This window comes from Prosopis cineraria, unplaced genomic scaffold (genome assembly GCF_029017545.1).
Source record: "Prosopis cineraria cultivar Desert tree isolate PC_DT_omini unplaced genomic scaffold, ASM2901754v1 PC7, whole genome shotgun sequence".
Classification (NCBI taxonomy): Eukaryota; Viridiplantae; Streptophyta; class Magnoliopsida; order Fabales; family Fabaceae; genus Prosopis; species Prosopis cineraria.
In genome coordinates this window covers 32,751,951-32,764,975 of record NW_026555338.1, presented here as the reverse complement: position 1 = coordinate 32,764,975, position 13,025 = coordinate 32,751,951, and the positions used below count along the sequence as shown (strand labels likewise).

At 32.3% G+C, this 13,025-nt stretch overlaps 2 protein-coding genes across 10 annotated transcripts; both read left to right on the top strand.

Annotated features, from left to right (window-relative positions):
* Window positions 1–1,082: 1,082 nt before the first annotated feature.
* Window positions 1,083–3,642, top strand: LOC129316845 (uncharacterized). 4 transcript variants are annotated; one of them, XR_008594809.1, is made up of 5 exons: window positions 1,083–1,170; window positions 1,294–1,419; window positions 1,932–2,177; window positions 3,052–3,233; window positions 3,329–3,642. XR_008594809.1 is itself a non-coding variant. In XM_054961218.1 (4 exons), exons 1-4 carry the CDS (start codon window positions 1,145–1,147, stop codon window positions 3,128–3,130), a joined length of 477 nt encoding a protein of 158 aa, XP_054817193.1. In that variant the 5' UTR covers window positions 1,083–1,144; the 3' UTR covers window positions 3,131–3,642. The 4 variants fall into 4 exon arrangements, 2 of the variants coding, with proteins under 2 accessions (XP_054817193.1, XP_054817192.1); XR_008594808.1 differs by having other exon boundaries at window positions 3,047–3,233; XM_054961218.1 differs by having other exon boundaries at window positions 3,052–3,642.
* A 3,475-nt stretch (window positions 3,643–7,117) lies between these two features.
* LOC129316890 (uncharacterized) lies at window positions 7,118–11,974 on the top strand. Of its 6 annotated transcripts, none has more exons than XM_054961274.1 (4): window positions 7,118–7,541; window positions 10,838–10,898; window positions 11,358–11,603; window positions 11,697–11,974. In XM_054961274.1, exons 2-4 carry the CDS (start codon window positions 10,873–10,875, stop codon window positions 11,788–11,790), a joined length of 366 nt encoding a protein of 121 aa, XP_054817249.1. In that variant the 5' UTR covers window positions 7,118–7,541; window positions 10,838–10,872; the 3' UTR covers window positions 11,791–11,974. The 6 variants fall into 6 exon arrangements, 4 of the variants coding, with proteins under 4 accessions (XP_054817249.1, XP_054817250.1, XP_054817248.1 ...); XM_054961275.1 differs by having other exon boundaries at window positions 10,824–10,898; XM_054961273.1 differs by having other exon boundaries at window positions 10,810–10,898.
* The last annotated feature ends 1,051 nt before the right edge of the window (window positions 11,975–13,025 follow it).

Below are 13,025 nucleotides of genomic sequence, written 5' to 3'. Positions count from 1 at the left end.
ATTAAATGAAAAACACTTACTGTTAAACAAGTTTTAAAATTTTTTGTTTTCAAAAAAAAATAATTTTCAAAAACAGGAAACAAACAGGCCCTAATCTCCGATTTTTGTGTTCTTGAGTCTTGACCACTTGCATTTCACTTATACTTGATTATCCAAAATAAACTGAAGAGAGATCCTTCTAGGCCATCCTTTTCGCTCATAAGCTCATAAAATAGAGGCATTGAAGTGGAATATATTTTATATATAGTACTAAAATTCCACTTATTAATTTGTATGTTACTTAAAACCCCACTCAAGTTAATTCAAGGAATTAGTCTTTTAAAAGAAAATATGAGAAATGAACCATTAGTGGGCTTACAGATAATTACAGAGAAAATCATCAAGCTATTCTTTTTATCCATTATTTCATGGCATTAATTAGACTTGATCTCGTCTCATTATTACCCTTGTTTTGTAATTTTATAGCTCCACTTATTTGTAGCATTTTCTAAATCTTAAGTTTTGTGACCTGAGAATATATTTAGGACTAACTTCCTTCGCTATATATGTCAAACAGTCAACTAAACTGTAAAAAATGTCATGATTTAGTCCCTTAATTATATGTCGTTTAACTTCATTCTTTAATTTTTCTTAATTTTACTGTACTATGCATACTCGGACATCCAAAGCACATCCGTAACTGCCATTTTCCCTATGGTTTAAACAAAAGAAATTAATATAACTTCAGACCTAACTAGGATCACTTTTCAGATAGTGCATTATATAAAGCACATGAACTAATAGACTTGCAAACCAGCTAATTTTGATGGCCAGGCACTGAGACTTGATGGTTCGACCCCACACACACACAATAGTGTATAGTGGGAAATCCATTACTTAGATCTTCTAACTTTTAGTTTAAACAAATGATTATATATGTTGGCTTTATCTATTCGTAGTTGCACGCAGCTGTACGCTGAATAATCTTGACTAATTAATACTGAACCAGTGAAATTAAGAAACTATGCTCGCAAATATATATAAATGATGAGAATATTCTTCAATCCATCTCTCTATAAATACATTATTCTCTTCTCATATCAGCTCATACCATAATTCAGCAGCCATATCTTCAGACTCTTGAGTTTCTGATCCAGGACAACCCATGGAACCAAAGCAATCCACCATCAGGTTTTTATTTGTCCTTTTAACTCTTCTGCATATAAATCATAAATGTTGATATCTAAATATAAAATCAAGTACTATAATTGATGATAACTAGATTAATACATAGTGTTTTGTTTTGAAATATAGATCTACAGAGGATAAAAAGAGGCAACAAGGTGCCTCAGAAGGCTCAACGGGAACACATAATATCAAGCCAACCACTACAGACGAAAGCTCTCAACAAACAACAAATGTGAACGACACTACTAAAGCGTTAGCACTGATCATACACTTCAATCCTTTGTTTTTTTTTTCCTGCTACGTCATTGGTTTCTTTTTCTTCGCCCTATATTTAATTATTTTAGTTGGATTCAATGTTTTATTCAAATTTGTCAAGAAGAAAAGGAAAAAGAAAAAATAAAAAAATAATAAGCTGGACGGAAAAAAGTTGAGAACAGTTTTATTTTTCCTTATGTTTGAATAAATAGGAGAATACATAGAGGCCTGAAATAAAGGGACTAATTCACAATGATAATGATAGTATTATCATTTTAATTTTCATGACAATTTTGAAAAAAAAAATAAATGTTTTCTTTCAAAATCGTAACCATGAAAGCTTCTTTCCAAATGTATAATTGACATCTACTCCATCCACTGGTTCCTTTGCACTTTAGTATTTATATATTTATAGATTCTGTTATTTAAGCAATGTGGGGCTTGTTCTTTTAAGACGGACTCACGAAAACTAGGACAACAACGAATAAAAGTAATGGTATTGGAAACAGATCACGTCACAGATATGGGAAAGATGGACGTAGGTCGGGTGGTACATCGGGAGGCTTTGCAGGGACACATGAATATCCACTGCAGTGCAAGTCTGTATCAAGTCAACCAACGAATGGTGCCGATGTCATTTCTACTGAGGATGAAAACAGACAAGCAGATGCCTCAACAGTAACACACAATAATATCAGCCCATCCACTCCCTGCGACGGCTCTCACACAACAATCAAGACCGAAACTGATGAAGCGTAAGTACTAAATTATTAGCGCTTCAATTTTTCTCAGTCTTCTTTATATGTTCCTTGGACTCAATCTGTGTTTTGGTCAAGTTCATTCTCTCACAGTTGTCGTGTGTCGTTGTTAATTATTGTCAATAGTAGGTGCTTTTTGATAAGTCACATAACATGGATAAAATATTGTGTGTAAATCCAATAGTTATTGGGCCTATCATCACCTTGTGGCGTGAGGACAACGGCACTAAATACCACTTTTAAATAGAGTTGGGAAAATACCTTGACCCAAATAACATATTAATGAGTTAGGTTGGGTTAAAAAAATTAATTCGAATAAAATAATGTATTTTTTCTTTGTGAACAAAATAACTAATGAATCAAATAAACTAATTCTGATGGGTTAGGGTTCACCCATTTGATTCTTGTTATTTATTAAAAATTAAAAATTAAAATATGAAGGAGTTTTGGCATCACAACCTTATAACAAGCACATTTGAAATAGAATATTTCATACACTTATGATATAAATTTCTTCAACTTGTATAAATATCATATTATAACTTATCATTTAAGTATAATTTTTTTAAAATTCATGAATTTTTTTTACATATATTGGTGAGTTGATTCATTTAATCCACCAACCCTTGAGTTGAGTTGTATTATGATTTTTTTTAACCTATATAAAAATAAGTTAAACCCAACTCAATGTATATGGCCCAGTTGGTCCATTTCCAAGCTCTACTTTTAAGTATATCTTATAAATCAGAGGCTGCAATTGCATGCATGTCCGATCCTTCCTGTGTGGGGTGTGTGTGTGTTGTATATGAGTATGCGTGTAAATTAATAAGAATAATTAATAAGAGTAATGGTGTTTTATACAATAGATCAGAAAAACCATTGAGGGGGCAATATGGGCAAGATGGATCAAAACAGCAAGGTACTGTGGGAGGCAATTTAGGTACACATGAGTTATGACTACATAGAAGGCTCAACAGCAACACACAAAACCAACCCACCCACTACCTGCGACTGCCAAGTCTCTCGGACAACAAAGGAGACTGAAACTGAAGTGTGAGTACTAAATTAATTAACGCTTGAAATTAATATTTCAGTGAAAATCCATTCTCTTATAGAGCTGCTGTCACCTGCTGTCACATGAGAACCAGAAAACTTCTCAACTCAGTCGTCTCTGCGACGGCGATCGAAGAAATTGTGTACTGTTGGCGCCATCTCTGATAGCATGCATGTATGTCAGCAACCTAGCTACCTACATATCCAACTCGGTCCCAGACCTGCGTGAATAATATAATGTTGTCTGAGAACTTAGTTTGTTTCCTTATGGTGTGTTTGAGTTGAAACTACGTATAGCTATTTGTGAGTTGAAAATAAGTGTGTGGCTGGTTTATGTTACTTTTAATGTTATATTTAGTTTCAGTTGTCTCTCATCTTCGATGATACTTCAAGTATTCTAAGATGTTGATCTGGCGGCAGTCATCATATCTCTCCCCGTCCCTTAACGCTCCCTTTATTTTTTAAAAAAATAAAAAATAAAAAACACTTTCCATGCATGTCAGATTTATATTGACATGCATGCCATTTCAGCATCTCGCCCATGTTTTATATATGATATAGGGACTAATTACTTGTACAATACTAATGGCCAAGAATTACGTATATAGTCAAATTATGGCTTGCCATGTAACATAGTAACACGTATCTCATATATATTCTAATTCTAATTTCTCATGAGACACACACACACACACATAGAGGTCAGAGACTGATCGATGTAGGTGGATCTGTATCCGTGGCCCCTTCACTGATCTGCTATTTTTTTCATACATTTTGGTGATAAGCTTATAATCCAACCTGCACAAATTAACAACAAGAAGACCAATAGGCACTACTATACAGACAACTTCCATTAAAAAATATAAGGTTTTTTTTTTTAAAGTTATGTTGGATATTAAAAAATATAAAATATTTTTAGTATTTTAAAGTGTAATCATTAAGTTTTTTTTTTCAAAAGTGCACTAATAAATAAATACTTTATATTTATTTTAAAGTAAAATATTTTATTAAATAGGGATAAACATAAAAAGATGAAGACAAATAATTACTTCATTGAGGGATAAGATTTGATTAAAAATGCTGTTTATTTTTTAACCAAGGGAGTAACAAAAATGATGTCTCTGCTCCACGATTACTCAAATCAGAAATCAATATTAGAGGTAGACACTACTACATGAAAGATCTACTCGGAATGCTTCGGACAAAAAACACTCTTATATAGTGAGACGGAGGAATGCTTATTTAGCCAAGCGCTCCTGAAGTCTCGACCTACCGGAATTACATGAAACTTACAGTAGAAAAAGCTCATGAGTCATGCCATTCACAAACTAAGAAGGAATCACAGTTTTGACATATATTGCCAAGGAAGTGAGTCCCTCACGTTGATGATATTCTATTATTCTTTGTATTGCCAACGATCAGAAGAGAGGAAATATCAGAGAGAACAGAAAAGCCAGAGACCAATAAATTCTTCCGTACCCCTCACGTTGATGATATTCTATTATTCTTTATATGAACGCAACTAGAAGAAAATAAGTAGGATAAAGAAGTTCATCAAGTCCCCTCCATTCTAACGCTGACGTGGGTTTTTCATGTATGATCTTCATATAAAGCTTTTGGCCAAACCAATTATCTAAAAATAAGTTATATATGAAATGCCACATGCATGCAATATATAAATATATCTCTGCATTTCCACCCAAAAAGATATGTGTCAAGAAAAAATCCATAGGTCACGGAAATGAGATGAATAAAACATGATTATTAAACATTCTATATTTCACTCTCTCTTGTTTGGTCCATGACCATCTTTCACCAATTAATCTTAGATTAATCGTAATGTTATCTTGAATTGTTACTGGGAGGAGAATTAAGGATGTGATTATTATTAATCCTTCTTGGGTTAAAGCTTCTTTAATAAAATTACACAATATCATCCTTTGCCACCATGTGTATACTCCACATACTTTAAATATTAATCATCAATAACTACCACATTAGCACTGAATCTCTAGATTAATTATATTTAATTGTCCTCTAACTATAGTTGAATAATATAATCATAATCATTTCTATTTTGCGTTATCTCTTTAACGTCTCTTAGTTTTTCTTTATGCTCTTAAACCTCAACAATCTTTACCAATCATACCCTATAAATATGTACTTATTTTCTATTCACATATAGATGAACAAAGTCATACTTTTTTATATCCAACATAAGGAAATTTTTTCGGAGATGTTACGCTCAAAACACTTAACACCCTACTTTTGCTACTGTTGACCGCTTGTATTTCACTTATATTTGATGACCTAAAACATGCTAAAGAGATCCGATCCTTCTAGGCCATCCTTTTCATTCATAAAAAGGGTATTCAAGTTAAATTACTTAATCGTGCTAATTTGATTTGTATGTTACTTAACCCCACTTAACTTCATGAAATCATTATTTTAATAGAAATTTAAAACGAACCATCAGCGGGTATACTATAAACCATGGAGACAATCATCAAGCTATTCTCTTTATTCATTTAAATTGATAGAAATTTGAATATAATACCTCACTAAGTTATTTTTAGATATTTTCAGGAAAAATAAGCAAAAAAAACATATAAAAGGTTAAAAATGCGTAGTATCAAATCAAAGACCAAAAAAATAGGCTCAAAAAGAGTTATTCACCAGTGGACAGGTAAAGAAGAGAAACTCTCTGCGTAGGGACGTAATAGAGCATAAAGAATTTATTGCCTAGGAGCTTGCCCTCACACGAACATCTCAAGGCTCGACGTTCGACCTCGTGCAGAGATGGTTCCTTCGTTGTTCAACCGCATGCAGACATGGAACCGAGGAATATGACCTTGCGCGGACGTGAGGAAAAACACATGGCACAGGTTGATTTAAAATCTAAATGCAAAGTTAAACAATATCTAACAAAATCCAATAAGATAAGATGGAAATTTTAGGTCAAAGGGATGCAAAAAAGTTATAAATAAAGCCCTTGCATATTCCTAAAGGGAGGGGGAGGTTATCTATGAAACTGAGAAGGAAATTTTAGAATATCAACCAAGGGCTTGAAGGCTAAATTGGAGATTGAAGCGTCATCCTGGAGCATCTTTAGGGAATTTTTTTGGATTCCTTTCTTCTACTATTTTATGCCTTTGATTCATTGTGTCGTTTTTGAAATATTTTGCATATTCAAAGCTACATGTGACTAGTTCTTTTTTTATCCTTAGATATTCTATGAACTTTTAATGCTATGTAGTAGATTTTTTTTTCTGATTATCTATTTTGATAAATAATTTAATGCTTCATATAATTTAATATGTTATGCTATTGGGTGGCCAACTCTAATATATATGTGTTTGAATTTTGAAACTAGCCATTGATAAAAGAAAATCTCAAATAGGTTGTGTATCAAGCAATCTAGGATTAGATTTAATCTAATTTGAGATAGACATATACTCAAGAGCTAGCCTTAGATAATCTCTTAAGGCTTGTGCATAATTAGATCACGACTTACTTGAGATATTATAATATAGTTAGATCATGATTTTTGTAATTGATAGATGTATAATCTAATTTAAAGCCTTAATTTATGCAATAACCTAAGAATTTTAAGTGAAAAAAATTAAAATATATAATAATATGTTTTAATTGTATTTGAATTAATTTTTGAAAATATTTTATTAAGAAGGATTCTTACTCTAGTGGGAGTTGCACTGATAAGTTAAGTGCATCAGGTCATGTATTTGATTCTTGCTGGGGCAAAAAGAGAGAGATTTTTATTTTTGTGTCCAGTTTTGTGAAATTACCATTTTTGCCCTCAATACCATCAGAATATATTTGCCTTCTCTGCTTCCAGTGAATTCGGCCAAGGATCGTTAGCTGAGAGAGGGAGAGATGTCTCATATCTAGAACCTTCATTCTGTCTCCTCCTCATTTCTTCTCTGTTGTCGATTCATCGTTGGTGGGGAAGTGCTAGAGTTCTGTACGACGTTGTTGTGGAGATCGCGTCGCACTTCTCTTCCTCATTTTTGCACTGATTTCCTTTCCCTTTTCATCTACAGTGTCGCCTTCCTCCTTCATTCAGCTAGCAGCCATTAGTGACTATGTTCTCCCATCATTCTCGTCGAAGTCATGCTCGCGCGACCCTTCCTCTTCTCCTCTATTCGAGTATCGACTTGGATGTCTCAGAAATCTCCTCCCCCTGTTCTCCACCATGAACTTCTCCTCCTCTTCTCCCTCTGTGTGAGCTGCTGTGACTTAGAGCATCAAGTCCTTCTTTCCCTCTCCTTCCATTTTTGGCATCATCAGGTTCTTCTTTATGTGCTTTATTGTGGCTGATTTGCTATCTGAAATTCTGAATTTTTCCTCTTCCTTATCTGATTTGTGCGTTTTTTTTAATGATGGAGATTGTGATTTTTCTTTGTTGTGCTATTGCTGTTATTCGTGACTATATGTGTGTATATATGGAAAGGGAAGCTTGATTTAAATTGAAATTTGAGTTTAAGAGCATGATTTTCATTGGATAATTTCACTTTTATGTTGTTGTTATAGAGGATGAATTTATTTAAATGTTCTTTATGGCCAATTGATTTCCGTTGAAGGAATAAGAAGATTAGGTAACATGGAAATTAAAGTAAAAAAAATTGATGATGAAAAAAAAATTGAATTGAAGAGAGTGAACCTTAGTACTACAATCGGATATTAATGTTTACAAGGTGTTTGATAAAATTCTTATTAGAAGAGTTTTGATTGATTTTTCTATATGTATGTGTGTAATCGTGTTAATTTCACAAGAAGCATGCTTGGGCTTGAGCAATATTAATTGGTTATTCTAAATTGAGTTTTGTGAAGGAATCTATCTTAGGAGTTAATAAGATCTTGATTGAGTTCTGAATTGTGGAGAGTTATATGGCTTATAATTCATAAGATATATTATCACTTTAGAAGTTATACTTGGATATTTGGAATTTGTTAGGATAAGAGAATTAAAGGTTATAATTTTTTTTTTTTGAATGATTTGGAATGTTGTATGGTGGGCATTTAACAAAAAGCTTAAGGAGAGAGTATATTTTAACTGACTAACAAACTATGGTTGAATGTTATGGATAAACCTTTATGTGTAAATTGTGTGACTAAAATTTTAAAGTTATTCTTGTTAATTTTGGCTAAGTGGATTCTCTTGGAAAGGGATCTTATTGATTCAAAAATAAAGTTCATTAAGATATTATTATATTTTATAGGATATTTGGAAAAAGGGAAATTTGCTTGAGGTGGTATAAGGTGAATTTTGAATCTTGAGAATACTTCAGGTAAGTGGATAGCGTCCCAACTAATATTTCATTAAAATCTCTTTTATTCAAATATTACATTTTTATGTAAATTCTTTTTACGACAACAATTTGATTATGAGATATTTTTTTGATTAAATTACTTTATTTTGTGAAATTATTTTACCAGAATTGATTATTTTAGTTAATCAGTAAATACAAGTTTGAATTCTAATTGTGGGATTTCAATTTGAAAATTATTGAATTGTTACGGAAAAACAATTCATGCTAGTTCGACATTGAAAAGGAAAACTTGATTGAATGGTTATCAATTTCTCGCATGTTTGAAAATAATTTTTTTAAAAAAAAAATTATATAGAACACTAGTTGCTAACAGCAGTTCCATTAGACTTTGACGCGTCATGGTACACCTAGTTAGCAGAGTGTGTATAGGAGGTATTAACCTTGTGCGATGGCCAACGCACGTGGAACGGAGAGATGGTTATTCATGAGCATCGTACTCACATTTGTTTCATGGCCTTGGCTGCGTTTGGTTACATACCCTCGTAGATTATGTGTCTACGCTTGTTTCATGGTGAGAGCTATATTTGGTTACTTACCTTCATAGACTGTGTGTCCACATTTGTTTTCGTGGCGAGCGCCGCGTTTAGTTATTTACCCTCGTGGACTGTGTGTCCATGTTTGTTAATTGTTCTAATAAGTCCCTATTATATGAATTTGCTTATTTGATAATTTTACATCCCATTAGTTTTAAATAGTAAATTATTTATAATTATTGATTTTTTTTTATTTGCTTCCTTGCAATCAAGTGATAATATTATTTATTATGAGATTTTAATGGTTCAAGATTTTATTTAAAATTTTATAGAATCATTTTATTTCAAAGTTTATTAAATTTTTATAAAGATCGTTGCCTCTTTAACTAACATAATTGTTTAAATCTTTTGTTATGTTCAATTATTTATTGTTAGGATGGTATTCATTGGAAAATTATTTTTAGTCTCAGATACCCTAGTTGATGCCGATCCTCCGATCGATCCATGAGAACTCATAGATGTGCTGGGTAAAGAACTGATTAAAATTTCCCGTTTTATGTAACTATCAATGCTTATGTATGTTATTTTGGAGAGGTCTAGTTAGGTGCTCTACATATGCTATGCCTAGGGCTTCTATTTTTTGTATATATATTGTCTATTCGTTGGAAGAGCTAAGCTCTTGATTGACATGATATTCTGTAAATATTTTTGTATTGTAGAGTTTTGGAAGATTCTATTTACAGACGAGGTTTTGTCAAAATTTTTACAATTTTTTTTAATTTTATTATAATGACCAATACCAAAAATGTTAAAATTTTAATATAAATTTTATTACATTTTAGAAATGAAATGAGTTTAAGATTAGAGGCTTACGGAGATGTGTTATATGGTTCATACCCCGTGCCAATTACCCTCCATTTTTTGGGGTTGTGACAATTTCAAAGTTAAATTAAAATGTGATAACTAAAAAAAATTGAATTGTAAAGCACAAAAAGGGATTGGAATTTCTAGGGTATTCTTTAATTGCTAATCTTAGCTCAAATTTATTCTCTATACTCATTTTATTTTATTCATATTTTTAATTTAATAAAAACTTCATCTTTGATTGACTAACTTAATTAAGATGAAAACAACTTTCGTTTGTACCAATTTCTTTTAATTAATTCCTTGTGAGATGACCATGATTCACTTTACTATATTAGATTCATGCACTTGCAATATGTTAAAATTTTGTGCGCATCACTTACAAAACACACAAGGCTGCACTCCAGTATGTGACACTAATCATTTTTATTAATCTCCAATTCTATGAAGCATAATTGCCACTTTCCTGTCCGCTGTTTTAACCAAAAGGCATAGAACTTTAGACCTAATTAACTCAATTTTTCTAATAGTGCATGTGACGCATATGATATATATGTATATATGTATATATATACATACATGGAGCACATGAAATAGACCTGCAAACAAAGCTTGCTAATTAATTTTCATGGTGAGGCTTGATAGTTCAACCATATATAGCACGTAGTGGGAAGTCCATTAATTAGATTTTCTAACTTTTACTTTAAAAATTGATCGTATCGACTTTGTTTGTTCGTAGTCGTATGCAGCTGTTGAATTTTCAATCGAAAACAACATGGAATTGGAACCCATGAAATTAAGAAACTATGCAAATGCAACTATGAATAATATATATAATGACAATTCTTCAATTCATCTCTCTATAAATACATTCTCATCTCATGCCAGCTCATGCAATTCAGCCATATATCTTCAGACTGAGTTGCTGTTGCTGATTATCAACGAAAACTCATGGAACCAAAGGAATCGATCATCAGGTTATTATTTGACGTCCTTTTAAATTATACATGCATATAAATTTATGTGTGAGAGCTATATAATCAAGTATAATTGATGATAATTAGATTAATATATATATATATAGTATTTTTCTTTTTTTCTTTTTTTTGATATAGATATCCAGAGGATGAAAAGAGGCAACAAGGTGCCTCAGAAGGCTCACATAATGTCAAGCCAACAACTACCAGCTGCGAAAGCTCTCAACAAACAACAAAAATGTGAATGAAACTAAGGCGTAAGTGCTGGTCAAAACAAAAAACGTGAATGAAACTACGGTGCAAGAAACAAAACCGATTGATTAGAAGACAATTTTCTTATAATCAGTTCTCATATGTTGAAGTCAAATATTGTTGCTTTTGATAAATGACATGCATATATATATATATACATATATATATATATATATAAATCAATAAAAGTAATGGTGTTTGAAACAGATCAAATTATAGGAAACTGTGTAAAGATGGAGTAAGGTCGACAGGAACCCCTGGAGGTTCTGTAGGTACACATGACCATCCACGAGAATATAACTCAGTATCCTATCAACCACCAAATGGGGATGCAAAGAGGCAAGCAAGTACCACAGAAGGCTCGACAGAAACACATAAGCATAATAATAATAATATCAAGCCAACCATTTCCTGTGAAACATCCCAAACAACAGATGAGACTCAAACTGAAGCGTAAGTACATATACTTTCTATAAATGATACTATATGTATAAGTTCAGTAAATAGTAAGCATAATGAGTAAGAGTAATTTTTTTTTTGAAACAGATTGTCTCATCCATTAACATCCAGTGATGGAGACCCGCCGAGAGGAACTGATGGAGGCGACTCAGCTACAAATGGGTTCCAGAAAACTGAATAACTCAGTGGTCTGGTGCCATTTCTGATTATGAGAATGAACAACCTACGTGCCTATGCATCCAATATAGTAGGTCACACAGCTGCATGAATATGAACTTAATTAGTCCTACCTAGGATATATGATGTCGTTAAGAAATGAGTTTAAAATAAGTGTGGCAGCTGGTATATTTTAGACTTTTGATGTTTTAATTTTAATTGTGTCTCTTATCTTTGATAACTTCAAAATCATCAAACATCTTTATATAAGTATATATTTAATGATTTTATTCCAATATAATTCGTATCTTTTCCAACAATTAAATAGGCTGTAATCCTAATTTAGTTTAAGGAATCCAAATGAACAGGATAGAGATCGATCAGTGACTGATAGTGATATAGTTGAACCTCTCCATAGCCCCTACTCCACTGATCTGCTATTTTTTGCTACATTTTGGTAATGATGTGTTATGATCCAACTAGCTCGAACAACCAGAAGACCAATATGCACAGTGACAAGAATGTAAATATATTACATGAAGCAGCAAATATCAGAGGAAATATAGCAAGAAAGAACAGAGAAAATATCAGAGAGATTCAGAGAAAGAATTGACCATCATGAGGATTGAAAGCAATGGTGATTGGTTTGTATTTAGTAAATTACCTCCTGCTAATGAATTTTTGAGTCCAAGACAGCCTCATAAGGAAAACTTACCAAATACTAGGATTACTGTAATTGTTTCAGTAACCACAATGCCAGTCTCTTTACTGTAAAGTCTGCTACATTTACATCGCTTTCGTTTGTACACATGAAAGCGATATGAAAGTTTATTGAATATTGATATAAGGCATATTCCCTCTAAAATCAGGCTGCATGTATTCATGGTTTATACTCCAAGGCATGGAAATGCTTGCAATGGCAGTAAGTATAAACAAAAAATTATAAATTAATGAAGGTTAACCAGTAAAAGTTGCCTGTGCATGAATAAACTTTTTGAGGGGCCTCAAGAAAAATAAACCGACGTTTAGTATTTAATGGGTTCAGTGTTGCGTCTTCCAATCTAAATATTATATATATTAAGACATTTATTGAATGGTCTCTGTAGATAGAACCTGAAAGGTGTATTAAATAATATGATGATTGCTGTTAATGAGTACGAGTCAATTAAATATTTGAGATATTATTAAAGGTGAAACGTAGACCCATTTGGCTTCAAATGAGAAATTTGGACAAAGCGCTCATTGCTCTTTCTCAACAAC